The sequence below is a fragment of the Sceloporus undulatus genome, chromosome 4, assembly GCF_019175285.1.
Source record: "Sceloporus undulatus isolate JIND9_A2432 ecotype Alabama chromosome 4, SceUnd_v1.1, whole genome shotgun sequence".
NCBI lineage: Eukaryota > Metazoa > Chordata > Lepidosauria > Squamata > Phrynosomatidae > Sceloporus > Sceloporus undulatus.
Window position 1 is genome coordinate 119,344,448 of NC_056525.1, and position 25,126 is coordinate 119,369,573.

Genomic DNA, 25,126 nt, shown 5'->3' on the forward strand with positions numbered 1-25,126 from the left:
TGGTAGCTCTGACACAAGTAGACTCATTGAATCAATGGGATTTACATAAGTGTTGACTCACCATTAAACAACTCTAGTTGAGATTGCCAACAGGATTTAAGCTATAAAATGGAAAGAATTCTGGGAGTCTTGGTGGACAAGGAAAGAGGTAGCTATGGCTAATGTAGAAAGGGTTAATTAAAATACAGATCCAAGTAACTTTTAAATTTTAAACTGAGAAACACGAAAGTGAAGAGTTGGTTTTGTTTTGTTTTTTAGAAGTTTTCTGGAGGGTCTTTGGAAAGATACAGGAAACTAATTACTTATAGAATTAATTGCCCAAGTTCTAAATAAAAGCTTCCCCATTAAGCACTCCTTCATTTTTCTAATGGGATTCTGACCTCTCAGTATGTAACATCCTCACTCCCTCAGTCCAAAGAATAGCTGAAGAGGCTACCTTCAAAGAACCTATAAAACAGTAAAAACAATGCCTTCCACAAGATGGCAGCAATTTGTCCAAGAAAATGCAGCAATTACTTTGTTGGGTTAAGGTTTGAAACAAAGGCCCCATACAGACTGCCAAAATAAAGCTGCTTCGGGTCACTTTGGAGGTATGCTGTTTAAATGATGCATGCATCCTAAGAGTCCAGAAGCTGCGCCAAAGCTGTATTCCAGTCCTTAGGACTGGAGTGTGGCTTTGGTGCAGCTTCCAGACTCTTAGGACGCATGCATCATTTAAACAACATATCTTCAAAGTGACCCAAAGCAGCTTTATTTTGGCCTGTCTGTATGGGTCCAAAGTGTATCTAAATTGCAGAATGATAGCATTCTGACACAGAATCCTAGAATTTGTAGTCTGATGAGGCACCAGTACTTTTTGACAGAGAAGGCTAAATATTGCACAAGTTCAAATCCTGAGATTCCATAAGATGGAACTATTGCAGTTAACGACTGCTATACATCTGTAGTGTGGGCACACCCCTCAGTCCCTTCTTCTGTGCATTGGATTACGCTGGTCAAAAGGAAACAACAGAAGGAAAAATGGCCGAAAGATGATAACTGTTGGGAAAGTACTAAGCAGTGGTGGGAAATATTATCAGTCCCACAGAAATACACATGTTTGTACTGTGCTATCTCTTACACCTGCAATCATCTGAAATTACAGCATTACTAGAATTGAGCCTACAAAAGTTTGAACAGTTCTTTGAAATTTGTTGAACTTCTTCAGCTCCCAAAGATGACAACAAAAAGATCTCTTCACTCTACTAGGGTTAAAAGCAAAAAGTACAATATTTCATCAGCAATATTAAAAACTACCCATATGTGCATGCTAGTTATCTAGAAGTATCCAGAATTTTAGGTGCAATGGGTCAGTTAGTCTTAATAGGATTGTTTCTCCCCAGGTCCCACAAAATAAAACTACCTTTCATCCATAATAACTTAATGTCTCATATAGGGGGAAACTGCCCACTACATCAAGGACTTCGCTCACTTCATAGGAAAAATCAACAACCTCAAACTTAAACCCAGAGATATACTGATCAGCTTGGATGTGGTCTCCTTGTTCAGCAAAATCCCCATAGTTGACACCATGGCACTCATCCGACAAATTTTTCCGGAAGACATCACAGCCTTGTTTCAACATTGCCTCACCACAAGCTACTTCCAGTGGGACAATGGGTTCTACAAGCAGAGAGATGGGGTAGCCATGGGAATCCCTTTGAGCCATCTTATAGCAAATGTTTAACATTAAAATAGCATAAAATTATGTGACCAGTTAAGAAAGAATGAGTAGCTAATGAAAACTGTGGGACTCAGCTGAACAGAAAAAAAGTGTGACTACTGGTACAATCCAAGTCCTTAAGGAAAATTTTCTTCCTTACAACAATTGCTATATTTTACCCCAAACTGGAAAATAATTAATATTAAACACATCTGATTTAGAGATTGGTTAGTAGCTAATATCTTAATTTAATGTGAAGCACACTTAAAAAAAATTTGGCCTCCACTGATGCTGCCAGTATTATGAACGTATGGCATAACACTAGAAGCTGCCAAAACAAACCATAGGACTCACCACGGCTGATTTTACATCTCAATTCAAAACAGAACACAGGCATTCAGAGAGAAAAGCTCATCAAGAACACATTCATGTGCAAGCCACCAGAATAATCTACCTCTCCTCCTTCTTAAAACTTACACACATGCTGGACCTTCAAAAAGTAATCAAGGAGAATCACATTTCACCTCCTCATTTGCACTTGGATTATGATTTTAGCTGAGAAGAGGGGAGTTTGAAGCTGAGGCAGGTTTTTTTTTTAATGTGGGCACACAAGACTATTGTCAGTTTGTATAAGTGCCAGACTACAGCTTGCTAAATCCTAAAGTAGTACAAAACATAACTCACAGCATTTCTCCAGAGAGTTTGTTTTATTATTACTTTTCAAGGCTATTCTGCTGTCAACTCATCATCTGGAATAGCTGCTGAAACTTGAAGTCCATATGTATGGACTCAATTTCTTGTTCTTTACTCTGGGTCAAAATATTTTTCAAATATTAGATGCATGAAAAAAAAAATCTAAAGTTTACTCTTTCAGAGATTCAAACAGAAAGCAGCAGTTTCTTCCCAGCCATACAGGAAGTTGCAATGGTTGGCATTGTATTCTAGGTAGACAAAAGAGAAGACAGTGCACATTTCTTTATAAAATTCAGTAGCACAAAATGTGGTGGTCAAATCTAAATTAACTGCCTTTAAATGAAATTAGACAAATTCATGGAAGGGTCATCTATCAAAGCCATCTGGTGAGACACAAACAGTTAAAAAATAACATGTCAGTAGTTAAGGATCAAGTTTTTAATCTTTGGGAAAATGATACATTAGAATGGAGGTGTTGTTGTTTTTAAAATTGTGTTGGAAAATTTAGCACACAGGATGCATTGTTAAAGGTGTTTCACTCCCTTTTACAGTGACTATCGAGCAACTATACAGACAAAGGGGATGGACTCTGCTCCAATAGGAACGGAGAGAGTCACAAGATAGCAGTGCCCAAACTCTCCATTGCTTTTGGCATGGACCCTTTGGCAAGTCGCATTAAATTTGGTCACAGATGATGTCATGTTTACAACTACCACCAGTAATAAGGCATTAGGGAATCTAGACATTTCAGGAAAGGTTTGAAAAAATATAAAGTCTTGAGATTAATAATGGGAAATGGAAAACTTATGTCAACAGGTACAGATTTGAATTCGAAGGCTTTCATGGCCGGCATCCATAGTTTTTGGTGGGTTTTTTGGACTATGTCACCATGTTCTAGAAGAGCTTATTCCTGATGTTTTGCCAGCATCTGTGGCTGGCATCCTCAGAGAATACTGGCATGGAAGAGAGTGGGTATATATCATCATCATCATAACCTTTATTAGGCATCTCCAAAACATAAAACACAATTAAAATTATAACTAAAATTATTTACATAGATACTTTGGCTTCCTTCCTTATACAAGTTACTCTATGCACTACAGCTGTTCAAATTGTACCAAATTTTTGTTGCCTCCATTAGAAAATTTGCCATCAATCGTGTCATCTGCTCATTACAATCCTCCAATAAATGCACTAGAGTTATATCCATTACACAGTAATTCATTTCCATCAGTTTCACTATCAATTTCTTTCTCGGTTTTTGATACAATGGGCAAAGACAATATGTTGTAGGGTATCTGGGGATGCTTCACAAAAACATAAATGGTTAGCAAATGGAATTTTCATATATCTCCCCTTAGTAACACAAGACGGATGGATGTTCAGTCTTGCAAAGAGGAAGGCTTTCCTCGCAGCCTGAAGGGACAATGATTGGAAATACTTTGGTATCTCACCACAACAGGGGGGAATGCCAAATACAAAAGGGGAGCATACTCTGGGAGAGTTAGAATAGATTTTCTTATGTTCCCAACTCAAAAAACAATCCTTAATTGTCTTGAAACACTCCTGCTCCATCAATAGGAGTAGAGAGTCCAAATTTAAACCCTTTAGTTTTAGATTATCTTCAAAGGTTTTTGACCAAATAGTATATTAGTTATCAGATAGAAGAAAGCAGATTAAACTAGATCTATTTGGTCTATAGTGAATTTTAAGCCAATATTTATACGCCATCAACCAGGCTGTGGTCTCCAGTGAATCCAAGCCAAGTTCGTCATATAACGTTAAATAATGAACACATGGCGGAATAGATAACAATTTCCTGCAGAACCGAGTTTGTAAATTTTCAACCTCCTTGTTAAAAGCTGTTGCCCATACAGATATACCATATAGTATTAGAGGTCTGATTTTGGCTTTATAAATTTTCAGGGCTGCAAGGACATCTTGGTTTCCCTTCTTATAGTAAAAGGATTGTAGTGTTGCCAATGCTCTTTTCCCAGAATGAACAGCCTTTTCTCTCTGCTTTACCCAAAGACCATTGTAATGGAATAGAACACCCAAATATGTATACATTTTTACCTGTTCTATAGATTGATTATTCATTTTCCATTTCCTTGGAGTAAAACCTTTTGAAAATACCAATTTACCATTGTGGCAAAACATTCCACAGAAAATAGGAATGAAATTGTCTCGGTACAGAATCCATCTGAATTAGTGCATATTCCAGCCAAAACCCATCCATCTGAAATTCCGCTAGTTTTCTGGGAGAGAGCTCAGCTCTCCCAGGGAAAGCAAGATATTTTTAAAGTGCTTGGCTGGACTAGTTGGATCATTCAAACTTAAGTACATGTACTCAAGATGTAAATCCCAAAGAGATTGGCTTCCCAACAAGTATACATAGGATTAGAGCTTTATAACATTTACATTCACAAAATATTGGAATTTTCAGTTTGCCACATGAGAGAAAGAGAAGTAAATAATGCAAATGTAGCAGATCTGGAGATTTAATACAATCTCTAATATGGATCCTTTTGCTTGGACTCTCCCCTCTTAAACAGCTTTGTGTGTATTTGGCAAAGTAAAATACCTCTCAGTGTCAAAATAAGCAGAAACCTGCCAGGCAAGATCAATTTATTAACATGGTTAAGATTAGTCATTACCAAATGAAATATACTGCATTAAAAAGAAACAGCTTACTTCTGGTTTTGGATCTCACTTGGGCCCAAAGGTTTAACACCATTTGGAGCTATAAGTGCTGCAGTTTACTTTTGCTGCCAATGCTCCTTTGCTCCAGGCATTAGTATCATGAAGGGATCATAAGATTGGGAACATCATTGTTCTCTCCAAAAATGTGAATCCTCTCATGCAGAGGTCTGTCAATGGCTATTTATCATTATTACCTCTTCTCCATGTTTAGAAACAGATTCTCTCTGATTCTGAATTTGTTATTATATTATATATTCATATTGTACATGGCCTTGTAAGCAAGCAAGAATAAATAACAACAGGATATGTTAATTTGTAACACATGAAGCCCATGACACAAACCCAATAAACTTGGATTATCTCATACTGGGAGCAACAGGACTCCATCGCGTTTACTTGAGAAGTGGAGGAACATGTGGCTCTCCCAAGGTTGCTGGACTGCAGATTCCATCATCCCTCACTACAAGTTTTGGTTATGATGAGTTTTATATATGAAATTTATATCCCACCTTACTCCCAGTGCAGTGCCTAATCTGGTTTACGACATAAATTAAAACAAATACATCTGAAATTTAGTAGTTGTCACATTAAATGACAATTTGAGCACTAAAATATACTATCATATTAAAACCAAACACCCAGGTACTACAGTTTAAAAGCTCAGGTGGGAGATGCAGATGGGAGTTGCAGTCCAAAAACATCTGGAGGGACAAAACTTCCCCACCCATGGCCAACATCCCAAAGGCATCTGATCAACTGGGGAAGGATACTGGATTACAGCCACAAGTAAGCAAGCCCTCTGATCAAAATGAAACAAATATGTGTATGACTTCAACCCAACTGGAGCCTTCCACATGTGCTTATCCAGTGATGGAGGAAAACAGTCACAACAGAACTTCATGGCCATATGTTTAGGCTCTGTCCTTCCAGCCCATCACAAACAGAGAGATTATGACTCAATGCATAGCCTTCCCTGCTTGTAAAGTCTCCCTGTACAATTTAAAATTTTGATCTTCCAGGGTTATAAACCACATGAGGAGCCCACATGAACAGAGAAGGAGCTCCACTGTGGAAGGGTCTGGGAGGAACCCTGCAACACATGGGAGGAGTCAGGAGGAACCACACAATCTCCAAGATGAGTTTTATCTTGTGTCCACCCAAGCCATTTTACAGTGTGCTAAGTAATGCATAAAAGCAATGCATGTTATGGACTTGGGTCTTGGTCTGAATCATGAACATAGGCCCGGTACAGACTGGTGCTTTGTGCTGGCCTGGGGCCAATTTTAGAGTTCTGTAGGACTGGGCATCCATATGTGCCCAGCCTTACTTTTGGTGCCCATGTATCATCTTTCCATGTCCCCATATGGATGCGACAATGATGCACAGGTGTCCGAGCACCCAAAAGGCACTCACAAGTGTTGACATCATGGCGCACAAACGGCATTATGACAGCATGAAAAATATACCTCCTGGAGGGGCTCCTTTTTAGGAAGCGTGTTGATGTGCACTGTGTGGCTGGTGCAGTACCGACGAGGGGCAAAAACGGGCAACATAGAAGCACCGTTTGTATTCCCCCCCCCCCAGTTCGTAAGTTCAGCAGTAGCATCTGTGTTGTGTTAAAAGAGCTCAGAAGGACTCTTTATGAACTAACAAAATCCAAATCTCCAGTAGACACTATATTAATCTAAAATGATCTAGTTTTGCAGATTGAGATTATTGATCTCTAACATCTATTCATGCATGAGTCTAAATCTGATCTATTAGTGTATACAAAGATTGAAGATTCTAAGGAAATATTTTCCATTAATACATTTCTTTTATAGTTTTCCAAGAGACTCCATGCTGCAGTGTCAGCTGGAAGGAGAAAATAGCAAGTCCTCCTTTATAACATTCTTTTTAAAAGGCAACTTTGGTTAATTTTGTTTTGCAAGTATTTCCAAGTTGAAAACATAACATTAAAATTAAAACAGCAATGAAAATATAATAGCACACCAAGGTCGCTTTCTCCAAGTTGCACAAACCTCACAGATTCCATCAACCTGATTTTCATATATACAGCATAGGATTGTTCAGACTAATGTATTTTAAGCAGCAGCACAATGGTGAATGTGTTGTTAGGACTTCAAAAGAGATGATAGTGTATTATTCAGACTAAAGCTATTTTCTCACCACTTCCATGCCAAACTACGGATGCCCTGAGAGGAGGAAATGACTGTTAAACAAATTTAACATTGCAACTGTATGCAGGTCTATTCAGTAATCCCATTGGTTTCAGTGGGACTTACTGCTAGGTAGATTTGTCTGCAACCTACATGTGTTACCTGACTGTAGAAATCCTAAAACAGATCAAGATGTTCATCAATAGCATAATAAATTCACTACACAGTTTTTAAATATCTGAAGACATATGAAACATGTTTAAATATCTGGAGGGATATGCTGTAGAAGATGGAATACAACCCAATGGATTAAAATTACAGGAAAAGAGATTTCATCTATAAATTAGAAATAACTTTATTACTGTAAAAGCTGTTTGACAGATGAATAGACTGCCTTGCAGGGTGGTCTTTGGAGGTCTTTAAACAGAGGTTGGATGGGCATCTTTAGTTGTGTATTTCTACATGGCAGCGGGTTGGGCTAACAGGTCCTTGTCATCCCTTCCAGCGCTAAAATTCTATGATTCTAAATCCATTTGCCCATTGCTGTCACTACAATGGAGTTTTCCTCTTGCTGTAATAGATACCACACAGAGATGGTTGTGTGAACAATTTTCTTCATATTGGGTAATGCTGAGTACATGTTTGTTTTTTGATACACATACCCACATACATATCAAACACAAAAGCATGTAACTAGTCTCCTTATACAGCCCAAACTTTACATGAATGCAGAAGGTAAATCACTTCACTTTGATGAAGAAAAAGGGTCACTGGAATCTATGTTTATCCTCCCCTTGTTTTACGAACCCTATCGCATGGGGTTAAAACCCCAGCTTACCTTTCCCAAATTCAATCCTAATTCAGGAAGAAGCTGGGTGTTATCGCAAAGAAATCACCACCCAGCTCCATCACGGGTGCAGCCAAGGTCCTGTAAGCCCATGCAATAGGGTCCTATATTGGATAACAGCTTTCCCCGAGCTGTTGCATTGTTAGACTATAGCTCCCATCCTCCCCAGTCATCATGACCATTGTATAAACAAGTTCCCTGAATCCTCACCTACCACATATAAATATGCTTTCTGTCGAAGGACAAGATACATAAATATTCAGTCCCCATTTATTTAACAAAACACTTGTTGTAACAGACTCAACACTTCCAAGTACAACGTATACAGATCTGCAACCAGAAAAACAAACAGTCGTCCAAGAATGCATGATCAAGATGTCCTTAAATTAAAGCATGGAACAATAAAACAGTCAAAACTCTGACTACATAAACCAAAACTCCAAGTTTTTTTTCCCAAAACGCATATTTATATCTTCCTGAAAAGTACCACCATGTGGCTGATGGACAAATTGTGTATATTGGGAAGTCCTAGAGAATGTTTACAACTATAGCAGCTGATTCAGATTACCCAAATTAACAACATCTGGCTTTTTTGATTCAGCAAATTAAAATCATCAGAGCTTGCAAAACAGCTATTGTCCATAACAACAATGTGGAACCTGAAAAGGTTTGGAAGAGGAACAAGCTTATCTGCCTTGACAGCACACCTTCACCTTGCTTTTTTCTTTCAGTGAATGGTTTTAATATAGGAGACCAAACATATAAAGGAATGGCTAACTCAGGCATTCCCAAATGATGTTCTGGGCATGTGATGCTGTACCATGAAAGAATTTTAAGAGGGCTTTCTCTTGGTCGTACCATCATCACGGGCATGTTGGGTGAGGACACAAGAAAGAGTCTTCTCCGTGACTGCTTCCAGGCTTGTATAATTCCTCATGAAGATGGGGTGACTCCCCTCTGCTCTCTTTCCCCAGGAGGCAAAGATCCTTTTGTTTACCCGGGCCTTTGACTGACTCTTAATTGGAGTGTATTGTATTTTAAGTCATCATGATGTTTTAACTGCTTTTTAAACTCTAGTATATTAATGTTTTCAATATACTCATTTATTTGATTTGATTTTACATCTTTGATTCATTCCTTGCCTTAACTGTATTATGTTTTCACTCGTAAGCTGCCTTCAGCCCCTTATTGGGAGAAAACCGGGACATTAATAAAAAAATTTAAAAAATAAAATAGATAACATGCCATGGAAAACAAAAGGGAGGTTATCCATTGTGCTTTTACAAGCTTCACTGCTCTGGCCCTGCCCTAGTGTGATTGTATGAGAATAAGATAGGTTAACATTTTAGATTACTGCATTGCATTTGACCAGGTACACACCCCACAGGAGATTGACCAACTCTTGGAGAAGGCTGCCCATTGCATGGTTTCATTGGTAACTACTCCAACTACAGTTTCCATGAGTTGTGTAGACTTAAACATTGCTGCTTCTCCTACAGTGGAATGCCAAAGTTTTCACTTTGCTCAGGTGGAGAGGTATTTAGCTGGCTGCTTCCCTCACAGTCATCCAGTTCCACTTGTGTCACAGTTAGCATGGAAACTGGATCCGGGACATCAGGATGACCCACCTTCCAAATAATGGCACTGATCTCCCAATATGTGGATGAAAACCCATTTATAGCTCTCTTGACACCTGGGAGTGGGGAAGGGCAACCTGTTGCTTACATTCCAAGATCCTCAAAGGGAACCCCCAAATGGGTGGAATGGGACAGCAAGTCCCACCTCGATTCAGCACCATGCAAAGCCACCCCAAAGTTATGACACAACATTGAACTGTCAGGGGGGAGAAAAATTATAGACCTCCATCATTAACCCTGAACCATGACTCAAAAGGAAGTGTGGGATGAAACCTGAAGCCAATTGCTCAGTGACAAGGTTAAGTATGAGCAAACATTTTTGTGCTTGGAGGTCTTCAAACAGAGGCTGGATGGCCATCTGTCGACGATGCTTTGATCTGGATTTCCTGCATGGCAGGGGGGTTGGACTGGATGGCCCTTGCGGTCTCTTCCAACTCTATGATTCTATGATTCTATGATTCTATGCTTCCCCCAGAAGACCTGAATGAAAACTTCAGGTCCACTTGAGTCCACATCTAGCTAACCATTGACTATAAATGAAGTGTAGCTCCCAGGAAATAGTTTTTTGCACCTTTCAAGATAGTGCCCTACCTCTTCTCAATGCAAGTCAGAACATGGGCTCCCAGGTAAATTTGGCTTCCTTATTCCAAATAGGAAGTATGATCACATCAGGATTAGGCATACTATCAGAAATTTGAGAAATAATAATGCATAGTTCTGACCCTATAAACTATTCTCTCAATCTATCCATCCACCCATACATCCCTCTTTCTTTCTTTCTTTCTTTCTTTCTTTGTTAACATTCCACCTTTCTCCCAGTATGGGAACCAAGGTGGCTTACAACAGATTCAATAAAAGTACATCTACATTGTTTTTAAAACAATTAAATAAACAATTCAGTTAAAAGTACAAAGTTAAAATAGTTTTAAACACATTTAAATGATTTAAAATATAAAACTCCAGCACAGCATCTTATAAGACCATTCACCATCATGAGTTGAGAGACAAAGTCCTGCCTGAATAAAAATACATTTGGCTCCAAACAGAAAGAGAGCAGGGAAAGGGCCAACCAAACCTCCATGGGAGAGGATTCCACAGCCAGGGAGCAAGAACTGAGATACTCCTGTGTCCTCACCAAACATAACAGACTCATTATTTGTTGACAGGACTTAATACTATAGTTCTGAAACTATAGTTTCAGAAACAGGATCACGGTTCAGATTTGTGCTCTACAATGAAACATGGATTAATTCTCTCAATACGGATGCTCGAAGAATTTGAAGTTTATGAAATACTATGTGAACTAGCTTGTTCATCTTTTGTGCTAACTCAGAACATAATTATGCTTTAGATTTTCAATTTGTTTCAATTTTGTGATACAATATTTATATACAGGATGAACTGAGGATTGTATCGGTGTAGATTTTAAAATGAAATATGCACATACATGCAATAAGGCAACATAACCGACATAAGAACAAAGAGGTGTGAAACTGATGTGGACTACATCTATTATGGGTTGTTATAAAAGCAAAATAGAATCAGTCCATGTAGACTATTCTAGACAGTTTGGGAAAAGGGCAGGATAGAGATATAATAAATTATGGGCCTGAACAGACAGGCCAAAATAAAGCTGCTTTGGGTCACTTTGGAGGTATGCTGATTAAATGATGCATGCATCTTAAGAGGCCGAAAGCCACGTTCCAGTCCTAAGGACTAGAGTTCAGCCTTGGCACAGCTTCTGGGTTCTTAAGATGTGTGCGTCATTTAAACAGCATACCTCCAAAGTGACCCGAAGCAGCTTTATTTTGGCCTGTCTGCTTAGGCCCAATGAAATACCCTGTGTTTTGTATCACCAAAGGAGATCCCATCAGAGCAATATTGGAATAAACTGTTCTTTTCCTACCTCATTAACCTGCTTTTTGTCCAGGTGAAAAACTTGACCAGAACTTGTTGAGGCAATTTCTTCATAGACCTTGTAACCAATATGTGCTCTATCATCACAGTCTCCTGTTAGGACAAATACAACCTGTAGGGTTTAAAAAGAAGAGGAGGGGGGCGAAAAGCCATTTAAAATTGTCCACATATTGAAAAGAATAGAAAAAGCAAAGCATCAGAAATCAATTAGCTGACAGAATATACATTAGGCCATTAAGGGGATAAGCTTTATTTAATATTTTCAGTCACAAGTAATTAACATAATCACTTTCAGAAGAACAGTACCGTATTGGCAGCTCCAATGACGGGCCTATTACTGCATAACATTCATTAACGCTTCCTGTACTTACAAGTTTTTATTAGTCAAAACTCTTTTTTTAAAGCAAAAATAGCTGATTGAATTGCCAAACTATGATTCCAATTAAATACAGAGGTAAAAACTTGGACACTGGGACCCTTTGTTTCCAAAATGCTTTCTATTGTTTTCTTTTCCCTCCTATCCAGCTGCAGACTCCAGGTCAGTCTTACCAGAGGGACCCTCAGGCCTGATTGATCAATAACAGAGAGCAGCTGTTGGACATATGTGGCAGGGTGCTGGTTAGCCCATTGATGCAGCACTCAGGAAAAGCCAAGAGATCATCAATGAAAAATAGTAGTAATTACCTACATGATCTTCACTGAATGCTGCACTGTGGAATGCTCTTGTTTAGTAGTACAGTCAGTAAGCCATGCTTTTCTCCATGGTACTCCATCCCATCCTCATCCCCACTGAGCTTCCCGCTTACAACTTCCCCACAACTTGTTGCAGCTGTTGGCTTTCATGTCTGTGAGGAGGTGAATCTGCTGTGGGCTTTAGTCCAAACTTTAAAGGAGCTACCCAAGGTGCTTGATCATATCACCGAAACAGTTTCAACTGTCATGTTGCACCTTTAAATGGTGAAATAAAATCCAGAGCAGATTCACTGCTTCATTGATATGGATGTTGCCAACTGCCATGCCCACAATGGTTTTTCCATGGCCACTGACAATGCTTGGTGGAAGTCTACTATCCTTTTAGTGTTATTTTACTATATTTAATATTTTTTGCAAATCCTGGTTTCAAACCTGCCATGAGGTAGTTGTCATTTTAGCTAAAATTGCTGTTATTGTTGTGTGCCTTTAAGTCATTTCTGAATTGAACTTAAGGTGGACCAATTTATAGGGCTTTCTTGGCACAATTTTTTCAGAGAGGGCTTGCCCTTGCCTTCCTCTAAGACTGAGAGAGTGTGATTTGCCCAAGGTAACCCAGTAGGTTTCCATGGTCCAGTAGGGATTTGAACTCTGGTTTCCCAGAGTCATAGTTCAACATTCAAACCTCATGCTGGTGCTTATGGCTGAAATAAGGGTGAGGTAATTAACATAATTCTGACTAGTGCATCATGGAAATGAATAAGATTGCATATTGTAAAAACTATGTGATGGGCACAATATATTAATGCTGAGCCCTTCTGGACAAGAAAAAGGTCTCTCAGAGTCCCAGGTTTTGTTCCTGTACAAACTAGTTCTATCTTGGGGATCAACATAACATTTTCCCCAAGATATTTCCTGGGAATTCCAGCATTACCAAAAACATTTCATTCCTGCTTCCAAGGTCAGTTTAAATTAACCCAGTATTTTCTGAAATTAAGTATATCTCTTCTTAACTGCCTAATCTTGGAACTAGCTGAGATGGCCACTACCAGTAAACATAGCTGTTGTTTCCAGAACTGAGAATCAACAGAGATCAAATGAGAAAAAGATGAATGTTTGCATCAAAGCAAAACGATCCTAATGTTTAATTAATGTACAGTCATCCCTCTGTAACCACAGATTCCTTATGCATGGATTCAACCATCCATGGCTTGCCTGAAAGGCAAGCCTTGGATTTGTCATTTTATATAAAGGACACAATGGCGGGATACACACCGCCATAAAGTACGTATTGTATATGTACTAGGGTTAGGAAGGGGCGGTGCTTCCGCACCCCCCTAACCCTAGTACGTATACAATACGTACAAGATGGCGGCGCCCCTTCCACATGGGCGCCGCCATCTTTACGTACTGAATGCATAGCGTCCAGACGTGTTGCGGCGCCTATGACGTCGCGAATGCGCCTGCGGCACCTCGCGACGTCATAGAGGCGCTGCAGAAAGAAGCTCTGAAATGGAGCTTCTTTTTTGCTCCACGCGGGAGTCGCGCGGTTTGGCTGCTGCGGCTCCCGCGTGGAGCAAATGGCGCCGGCGGGGAAGCGCCGCAAAGCGGCAGTTTGTATCCCGCCAATATTACTATTTAGTGGGACATGAGCACATGGTTTTGGTATCCACTTGGGGTCCTGGAACCAAACCCAAAGGCCCACTGTAATAGTATTAAAACATTTTAGCACTTCCACTACAACTTCTGAACAATAATGAAGACTCATGGAAATTGGTGAACATCGGATTCTAAATATTGATTAGCTCCAGATGTGATATCTGATCAGTGGAACAGTGAGGGGAAAGAATACAAGGATGAGAGTGAAGGAAACTCAGGATATTTCAGTGAAGGGTTTGAATGCAAGTCTGGGCATATATAGATAAAATCAAATCAAAAGGAACAGAAAACTCTTATTACTTTCAAAGACTTTTTCCCTTCTGGATGAGTGTACTGTAGGGAACTGGTAATGTTTATTGGGAATGGTTACATCAAAATCATATAAATCAGACTGCAATCCTATGCAGAATTTATTTAGAAGCAAACTTACTTCTGAGTAGAGAGAAGACAAGTTACATCTTTTATCCATGTTGGGATCCACTGCATAAAAACTGTTGACAATGTGTGTTTTTTAAAATCTGCAATAACCAGAATTTGAAAGTGCTTCCTACCTGTGACTGCTTCTGTTGAATTAATTGCAAGACTTCATGAGTCAGTTTGTAGTCCTTTGATCGTGCATCAGTAAAAACATAGATGAATGAACCAGGAAGAGAGATTTCTAGAGCTATTTTGATGGCTCCAATGCTCATTTCTGGACAGTCACCACCTCCCTGTTCACAAATGGCAAATGAAGAAATAAACGTGAGTCAAAATTGTTATCATGACATACCTTCAAAGCAACTCTGATGTGGTACATTCCTCCAAGGCAGCTTAGCCTCAGAGGATGGCAATGGCAAACTATTTCTGATAAAATTGTCAAGAATACTCTGTGACAGGTTCACTTTAGGATTGCCATAAGTTGGGGACGACTGGAAGGCACCACAACAAAAACATTGCAGGATTTATTTGTCAAGATTCATTCAGAGGATATTTGCCATTGCCTTCTTTGAAGGATGAGAGAGTGTGGCCTGTCCAAGACCATCCAGTGGGTTTCCATGGCTGAGTAGGGATTCAAACTCTGATTTCCCGGAATCCTAGTCCAGCACCCAAATCACTTCCCTATGCTCAGTCAAAATTGGTGCTAGATTTAAAGAAGCCATGTAAATTCTAAATTAGTCCAGTCACTGCTTTCAGACAAATTCCTAGTTTAAGTATGAAACAGAATTATTTGGTGGAGGTTTCTCTTTAAGCAATCAACTCTCTGAGGAAACTCAAATTCATCAACAAAAAATTCTAGCTCCAAAGTAGCAGAGCTCACCTTCCTCTAATCCAGACTTAGAACATGTGTTTTTCAGCCCAACATCCTGAAGACCAATTGCTGGCGGAAGCCTTTAGATAAGAGTTATGATAATAACAAAAATCTGAATTGGAATTCAGAGAACCCTAGCTATTATCAGGCACGGGCTGAAAAATGGAGCTCTTCTATTCCACTGTTTGGAACACTCTCCAAAACATAGCTTCTGACATTAGAATGGAAGAACAGGCAGCAGAGGTCTGTCAGCCAGAAAGCAAATTGGGAAAGCATATTCTAACAGGAAAACCTTTTTTGATTCATATGAACTGGCAATGTTTTTCTGTCTTTGGGGACAAATCAGTATAGTCTAATTTGTCCTCCTGTTGTAAATAAACATTGTCTTTGATAAATTGCTATACTGTTGTGAGTTTGGCTTGTTATATACAATGCCCTATTTCCAGCAAGCTCCTTCTGCTAAATCTTTCTATTCACCCTGGTACTTCTCCTTTACAGACAAAAGAATCAGATAGCAACTTCTTCAAGACAACCTGTTAAGTACATCTCTCTGCAAAATTACGGACCTGATCTCCTAGGTTAAAATTCAGCACTCTAATCAGCAAAATGTATGGATAATCCACTGTCAAAGCAATATGCAGTCAATCAAACCTCTACTTCTGCAAGCTCTTAAAGGGATTTGAAAAGTTATTTGAAAAGAAAGAAAAGGTCTATGAATTGCTCTTAGCCATACTAGCTAATTTAACCTCCAGGTTTAGAAGCATTAAACTTCTGAATATCTGATCCTACGGACAAACATCAAGGAATGGCCTTTACTCTTATCCTGGGTATTACCTTTCAAAGGCACTTGACTGGCCCCCTGACTGATAATTGCTTGAGACAATAAACTAGATTTATATTTTATCTAATTCCAGCAAAGCGCTTCATAGGCTGCCATTTTAAATTATGGGCCTTCCTTCTGGTTGATTTCTCAACCAAGAAGATTATTCCAGAGCAAGGCTGAACAATTTACGGGAGAGGAAGGAGGACACTGTCTTGAATCCACCAAAAGCTGCATCCCAAACAGTTATCCAAAGATGTTAAGGTAGCTTTCCTCCCAGCTGGCACCTTCTGGATGTTTTGGATTACAATTTGGATCAAGCTTAGCCAGCTTGCCCATAAAGAGGGAATCATAGCCCAATGTGTCTGGAGGAGGCCAGCTTTAAGTGGGATATTCTATGATCCCAATAGCTTGCCATAAGTAAATTAATTAACCTTCAATAATGTTCTCCTTTATTAGATAACATTATAAGGGAGCAAAATTTTCACATGTAACAAACACGTCAAGATTACCCAAATTAGGGCACAACATTCCATCTTGGAAATTAATTTAATTGTATGGTTTCCCTTAAACAACCTCAAGACATTTTATTCCTGTGACAATGGTGAAAAGTAATTGTTCAAGATTACCAGCTTCTTGAAAAATCTTCCACTCAAAGGCTTTTAGGGGTTCACAGACATCTTTATCAGGCATGGATGTTAAAAGCCATTTTAGGGGAAGAAATGTCATGATGGTGGGTATACAGCTACACCTCTCGTGAGATGTTAAAGCTGAATTTAAGAAGGTGGTAGAGGGAGTTTTGACACAAGTTAAGGGCCACAATGGCAGCAGGAGGCAATGGCAATGTCCCAAACATAACATTCCTGCACTCTGCTTTGAGATAGTTCACCCCTTTCTATTACAACCGACCATAACAAGTCCACCATGTCTAACAGACAACCTTAACCAAACAAAGAGGGTGAAATATAAGAAGAAATAGACTAGCATATCCTTTGAATCCACTGTTTTTAAGAGATGAGCATTTATTATTAATTTTATAAAGCTTTTAAATATAAAAACATACATGTTAAAACATATATCCAAAAGAAATGAACATTTATTATGAACGCCTAACCACAAAATTTAGCATCTGAGGACTTCTGGAGGTGGGGGACCTTTATTTTTGGTAACCCTACATAGAATTACAATGTTAAGGATTGAAAATCTGAACTCCAGAAAAGGGTCTAATCTAAGCAACCTTTCCCAAATTTACTGCCCTCCAGAGGTATTGGGAAATTACTCTCATCATCCCAATCATGCTCACTTGATATGGATGTGTTGTAGCCCAACACTGCTCTAAACCAATTTTCATCTGTGTAATTCTAAACTGGATTGTGTATGTCTTTTTCCCCCTTAAATAGAGTGTTAGGAATGTGACATTTCTGCCATAGCATGATATGCCTTTGAATGTTTTACTGCTGTATTATCCCTAAATGACCCTAATCAACGGATCTGTTAAATTCATTCACCATGATTTCAGCAGTGAAGACTACTCAAAAACCGCCTTTGGAAAATTGTTCTACTGCCTCAGTATTCTGGCAATATTACATTATGGCATTAATTCTTCTTCTCTTTGACTAATGAAAAACATGTTTTTTCTGCTCCCCTGCAGCATAAATCTGCCTTTTTGCCACAAACGTTATGTTGCTGTGCCTTTTCTATTAAGCCCTGTTTCTCTTTTGTTCTCTCTCCCACCTCCGTTTCACAAATCTCTGAAAAGGAAAACCTGTCCTTCAGACACACAAAGGCCGCCAAAAAAATCGTTTTAAAATAATAATAAATCCCCCAATTTTCTGTCTCACTCAATTTAATTTGGAGAGCTTAACATTTCTTTGTAGTGTGTTTAACTCTCCCGTCAATCACAATGATTTGGTTTATTTGGATAGCAGGCAGAAGAATGGTAGCAATTGACTTTCTTTGTGTAATCTTCAGAATATGCATGTGAAACAACCCCCCCACCTCACCCAACAATGTAGCCTGCATACACTCAGCCCTCAAACACTTGTCAGCAGAAGGCCTCAGAGATTTGCTGGCTGAAAGGAAACAGAGGCTGCATCCGCACTGCAGAAATAATCTGGTTTGACACCACTTTAACTGCCATAGATCAATGTTATGGAATTCTAGGAATGGTAGCTCCACTCTGGGTCCATAACAAACTACCATTCCCAGAATTCCAAAGCACTGAGCTTTTCAAAACCAGAAGTGCGCTTCTAGCCTCTCCCGTTTGCTTTATTTTGGTTTTGGTTTTTCACATTTTCTGCAGTCCATGAGTCCTCAAGAGGGTCCCAGAGTAGAAAACTGGCCACAGTTGCCACCTCTGGCTTAGAAGAAGTTGTCTCTCCCTCCAACAATTGATTCATTGTACAGACAATGGAAAATATATTCCTTTGCTCCTTCCTTCCTTCTCTACACAATTCCTTGTCAGTTGCCCACTAGAACTAAATTTTGCCAGCAGTGCCAAACAGTGGCATTGCTAAGATTGGTGTGTCACCAGGTGCAATGGGGGAACTGCCTTGCTCTCTCCCTGGCCAAACTGTGGCTGGGGGAGTGCTGTGGTGCTGTGGCATGCCACAGAGGCTGCATCTGCACTGCAGAAATAATCTGGTTTGACACCACTTTAACTGCCATAGATCAATGTTATGGAATTCTAGGAATGGTAGCTCCACTCTGGGTCCATAACAAACTACCATTCCCAGAATTCCAAAGCACTGAGCTTTTCAAAACCAGAAGTGCACTTCTAGCCTCTCCCGTTTGTTTTGTTTTTGGTTTTGGTTTTTCTAGATGCTGTGGCATCTAGAGCAACTGCCCCCGGGAAAGGCCTTCAGGGTCTGGTGCAGCTGCAGCCACACTGGACTCTGAAGATCTTGGCAACTGCCCCACCACTGGACAGGCCTTCACACCAGACGTGGAAGTCACTGTCCTCCTACCAGTCACCACTACTGAGGGGGGCATCACTGCAGCCTCTGGATGGTCCGTGTGGCTTCTGGATGAGCAGGAAAGCACCCTTTTTTGCTCGCCCAGTAGCTGTGCAAGTCCAGGTGTAGCACTTCATCGACACTCCCTCTGGGGTGTCACCCGATGCATTCCGCATCCCCTGCACCACCCTAATGATGCCACTGGTACTAACTTATGCTTTGAGTAGTACTTCAGTAGATATAACTGCCACTCCTCAACAGTATTATTATTTTCACATTAGAAATGAGCACCTGGGTTATCTAAGGACTCCTCCAGATTGCTCAATACTTCCAGTAAATATTGGGGTTTTCTGTTTCAGGGTTTCACAGTTTGTAAGAGTTGTTTATGTTCCACATTCAGTTATGCCTTGAATATACAGAAATTATGCCTTAAATATATACGTGGTTTACCCTGAGGCACACATAACTTATGATATAATTTTGGGACATCCTTTGCCAGTTCAATAATTTCCTTAGGTGCTTTTGAAATTCCATAAAAAAGTAAGAAAAACATTAGATAAAAATGTGCAGAGAAGCTGAAAGGCCGGAATTGACTTCAGACTCGATTGGCATCAGAGTCAATGGTGAAATTGACACTTAAGATCACTCATCGGTCACAAGTTTTAAAGTTCCCCTATTTAAAACACTCCCCAGGTATATGAAACATTGAGGAAAATAAACTATTATTAAACCTTTCTCATCATGTATTAGTCTGTAGGCATGGCTCAACATCATAAGAGAAGCCATTTCTCAAAGTACCCTGGGTATATCCAATGTCAGTTCCAAACAGAGCAGACCAACTGAATCAGTGCTACTTGTTTAAGTATGCCATTATTTCAATGAGTCCACTCTAGTTGAAAGAAACAACTGGATGTAGTTTTCTGTGTGCAAGCTACAGAGAAAGCCTTCCCCATATGACTGTGTCAGCACTGCAACTGTTTAGCACCAGACCAAACCTTTTTTTTTGGATTCAAAGGCATATTTTCTGGTTGATCTGGTCTTTATCTTTTTTCATCTTCTTTGTTTTGCTTACATGAATTCAAGTTTTTATTGATTAACTTTATTGCATTGTTTTAACTATATTTGAATTCTGCCTTCATATGTGTAAGAATGGAGGCTTTAGAGTGTTTTAATAAATGAAAGAAAGAAAGAAAGAAAGAAAGAAAGAAAGAAAGAGCATATACAAACAGTGTTTAAAACACACATGGGGAAGCATTCGGAGTGAATGTTCTGAAATTCCACTTTCTCAGTGCTCAGCTTGAGTTTATAAAGTAAGGAGGCCCCACTCACCTGAACATAGAGCTCCCTGAGTTCATACTGAAATTTCTTTGGATCTGTGGTAATTGTTACTGGACCAATTTCTGAAAGAAAAAGAGAATACGTTAGTCTCCGGGGGACGTTTCTGGAGGATCATGGGATTTGACATGAAACAAGTTAATTTGCAGATTGTCTATAAATGATGACTTGTCAGATTGCCTTGTTCTGAAATAATGTCCCATTTAGGCAGATGAATAAAAAAAAAGTTGCAACAGTGAAAAAATAAGTATGATTGGTAATATGCTTTAATTTTTAAAATATTTTTTTTCATTTTATCCAGTTGAATCCTTGAAAAATGAAATATGGCTGCCTAAATTTTATTTGCAGATGACATCAGGTAATTCAGTGTACATCATGATGACCCACAAACAAATAAGTGGCAAAGATCCCATATGTTCAAGAATTCTGACTTTGGACAGAGGTTTGTGGGAAACAGACCTTTAAAAGTGTAGAGTTAGACAAGAATCAGAAGTATGTTTTCAAACCCTGATAAGCCAATATTGATATGTTTTGAATTATTTGGTAACCTCAGGTAAGTCACTCTCCCTCAGCCTCAGATGAAGACAAATCACCTCTGACCAAATCTGGCCATGAAAACACTGTGGTAGGTTTACCATAGGGCCACCAAAAGTTAGAAACAACATGAAGGCACACAACAACAACCGTTATTCTTTAGTCGTACCATAATTGGATGTGACTCATTGGAAAAGATGATAATGGTCAGTAAAGTAGGAAAAGAGAAAAACCACAGCACAGATAGATTGACTCAGTCAAGGAAGCCATGGCCCTGAGTTTGCAAGACCTGAGCAGGGCTGTTGATGAGCTTGGACTCTCACTCATACAGTTGCCATAAATTGATACTAACTAAATAGTATCTAACAACTGCAAAACATGTTTCTTCCCTGATGTTTGGGGGGGGGGGGGGCTTGCCAACAGATGTCTTACATTGGTTAATGATAGGGAACAGTAAAGAAAATGGCATCCCTTAAATCTACTATATGTAATAGGTAGTTATAAAAAAGTTAAAAATTGCAGGTGAACATATAAATTAAAAGTTCGACTGAACTCTGTGGCCTAAATCCGATTGTTACACCAAACTAGAGTAGTCCCACTGACTTACCATTGCTCTAAGGGGTCAATTCTGTTTGACATGAAAAATCAGAATTTGGGCTAGTATGGCTACCGAACATAAAAGTTTTACTTTTCAGTGGCCCTGCTGCTTCCTGTATACATGTGCATTTGGGTTTTAATTTGTTTTTATTCATTGTTGTTGTGTGTGTTTTTTTGTAAGAGTGCTTTTATTGATAATGTTTATATACGGTAATTTTGAGATATTTTGGTCAAAGACCGTAAATAAATAGTAATAGTAATAGTGGCCCTGTCTCAAACAAGGAACTTTAATGGAGTGGGGCATATGACTGTGACTTTCATTTTTATCCCTCCTGTATCTTTGCACTGTTTTTTTTTTTATCTTAACAGAAAATATACATTAAGAAGAGGGAATGGAATACCTACACAGTGCCTTTTGATTGATAACACTAGTGTTGTCTGGAAACATCCAAAGTACCTAAGCCCCCGGTTTTATTTTCTGCACCAGATTTCAATATGTCATTAACTTGTAACGTTGACACTGATGAACCCTAAAACTTTATTCTTTGGTTGCAAAACAAAAGAATAAATATCAAAGGTCAAAATTAGCTTTGGGAATTTTAAAATCTCTTTTTCAAAAATACCGAATTGATTGCATATGGAAGATTTTTTTTTCCTAAGCCATACTTGCATGTTACTGAACTAAGCCTTGTCTTTCGAAAATGAAAAACCACAAAACTGACGTTAACACAACCAAGATGGTGTTTAGGCTGGTCCCTAAGCAACTGACCAAACACTACTGCAGAAAACTATCTGCCAATAGATTTGACAGCCCATAAGAATGCTGATCCCTTCCACCCAAAAAATAAATTGGAAACCAATACTCCTCAGTAATAAACAAACAGGAAATGATCTCAATAAATAAACCTCTATCTCAATAAACTGACAACAACAATAACACAGCCACTTTGAAGTATCTTGGTACATTTTGAGGACTTTGTGTGTCATTTGGGTGGAAGAACGTGAGAGCAGTTAATCTGGTTATTTTTTTTTTAATCACTTTGAATGCATATGTATTTCACAGATGCTATTGTGGCATTTGCAATGTTTGCAAATGAACCCTTGCTAATGATCATAACAAAGCAAGGCATCAACAAAACATGCTCCAAATGAAGTGGGTGGCCGCTAAGAAACTAACACTGGACTCTTCCAGGATCAGCAATCAATGAAGCTCAAAACCAAATAAAATCTTGATTCAACTGACCACAAAGAACTGGAAGCTGAAACTACAGAGTACTCTGCTTGCACAGTTAACTTTAGAAAATCTTCAATTTCTTGTCAAAATGAAGACAAACTGGAATCTGGGGAAGAATAAACTTTGAGGACAGTTCTTAAACAGGACAGAAAAAAAATTCATTCACTCATACTCAAGGTGCCTAAACAGCTACACCCAAAAAGTGTTAAGTTCTACTCCCTCCATCATCACTTCTGTCTTCACATGGGTGGAATTATATCAAGAAAGGATCTGTGGAGGCTTTCCACATGATCCAGAACACAGATTTTAAAGTGCTCTGGGTTGTGCAGTGAGCCTCCATGGATAAAGGAAGCTCTCCCCTTGAAAAATAATCATGTGAGGAGATCAGAGGAGAGCACAGCCAGTGCTAGCACTTTCTCTGTTCAAGTGTCTTTTGGCTACCAGCACAATCCTTCTTGAACAGGGATAGTGTCTCATTTGAATTTGGAATTCTGGCTTCTTAGGGTGTATCCACACTGCAGAAATAAAGCAGTTTGACACCACCTGGCTCCATCCTGTGGAATCCTGCAATTTGTAAGTTTGGTGAAGCACCAGAGCTCTCTGACAAACCAGGCTGAATACCTCACGAAATCACAACTCCCAGGATTCCACAGAATGGAACCATGACAGTTAAACTGGTGTCAAACTGCTTTATTTCTTCAGTGTGGCAATAGCCTCTGTCATGACTGATGACAGACTCAGGCTACTGCCACATTGCAGCTTCACTTCAAAGCTTCACTGGGATCATCATCAGGCAAAGGTCCAGAAAATGTAGGCCTGTAAATGTATCATCATCACTTTTCTTCTCCTGTATGATTCTTAACAACTTTGCCTAATAAAGAAGCTAGTGAAGCTTCAAAAGCTCGTGTGATGTATTTTGTGCATTTTGGTTGGCCAGATAAAATTATCACTGTAAAGTTGAAGGCTTTCATGACCGGCATCCATAGTTTTTTGTGGGTTTCTCAGGCTATGTGGCCATGTTCTAACAGAGTTTCTTTCTGACGTTTCACCAGCATCTGTGGCTGGCATCTTCAGAGAATGCTTTGCCTGGAAAAATTGGGCCTGGACAATTTCAAACAGAAAGAAAAAACCCTTAAAGTGAACAAAATTTGGCTACCAGTCCTAAGGAATAGCAAAATTAGGACTCAGCAAATGCAAATGGGAAACCATTCAGAGTCAGGGGCTTTCCCAGCAGATGATCACCAGTTAGCAGACAGTAATCCTCTTTTGCATTAGCCTCCCAGGCTGAGCCCAGTCATTAAAACAGAACAATACACATGCAAATCACTCCTGCATTCCCAGGCTCACACCGTATATATACACCCAATTTTTCCAGGCAAAGCATTCTCTGAAGATGCCAGCCACAGATGCTGGCGAAAGGTCAGGAAGAAACTCTGCTAGAACATGGCCACATAGCCCGAAAAACCCACAAAAAATTAAAAATTAAAAATTATCACTGTTTTGTGAATTTTGGATTTTGTAATATTTTGCTGCATGGCCAACATGAATACCTTTGAATATGTTTCCTGAAACTCAGAGGGATGCTGCTAAATACTGATAGTCACTTAAATATGATTGCCTGCATTTATCAATATATGCCTAAAGTTCCAAATGGGATTACATATTTGGTATTTCACATTTAGTACCAGCCTTTCATGGACTGACTTGTCCAGTTATAAATAATGTCCAATACTGAATTTAGGAACCGTGTGCTGACAGGACTGAAGATACAATGGAGACAACCAAGAATCCAAAGGCACACTTAGGAAAGTTCAGGATTTACAGAAGTTGTGAACAATGGAGGAGGGGGGATTTATTGTGTAAAAGGTAAAGGAGGCACGCTCTTCTCCTTAACAGAATGTTAAGGGTTGATTCAGAGGAAAAAGTGAGAAATGACAGGGTTGGGAGGCTGGGGCATCACTAGGGGGTGCAAGGGGTTCATACTGTACCAGGTGACTAAGGGCAGGTGACACCACTGCTTCCCAAATATCTGCCTTTTGGCAGAAATGAGCTATGGCATTTGCTTGTATCCCTTTAAAATGTTGAAGAGATGGTGTGAATGGAGTGAGACTTAGTGGGAGGAGAAAGTAGAGGCTCCAATAGATAAATTTTCTTTCCCTAGAAATAAAAAAAATTAAATTAAAAATTTTAAATATTTTTTATTATTTTAAAATTTTCTTTTGAAAAAAACACATCTTAACAAATTTTCACTTTAACCACACAAAACTGTGCACATGTAAATACATCTATGCCGTGCATATCATATTGCAATTTAAAGGTGTAGTTTTAATTTTGCTAGTTGTTTATGTCACAGCGGT

General features: G+C 39.2%; 1 protein-coding gene across 1 annotated transcript in view; it reads right to left on the minus strand.

The window, feature by feature from the left end:
* Positions 1-25,126, minus strand: part of HMCN1 (hemicentin 1) — a 275,643-nt gene that overhangs the window by 209,808 nt on the left and 40,709 nt on the right. Inside the window, 3 exon segments of the mRNA XM_042463441.1 lie at positions 11,648-11,770; positions 14,559-14,717; positions 20,399-20,469. Coding sequence (XP_042319375.1) covers positions 11,648-11,770; positions 14,559-14,717; positions 20,399-20,469 — 353 coding nt within the window.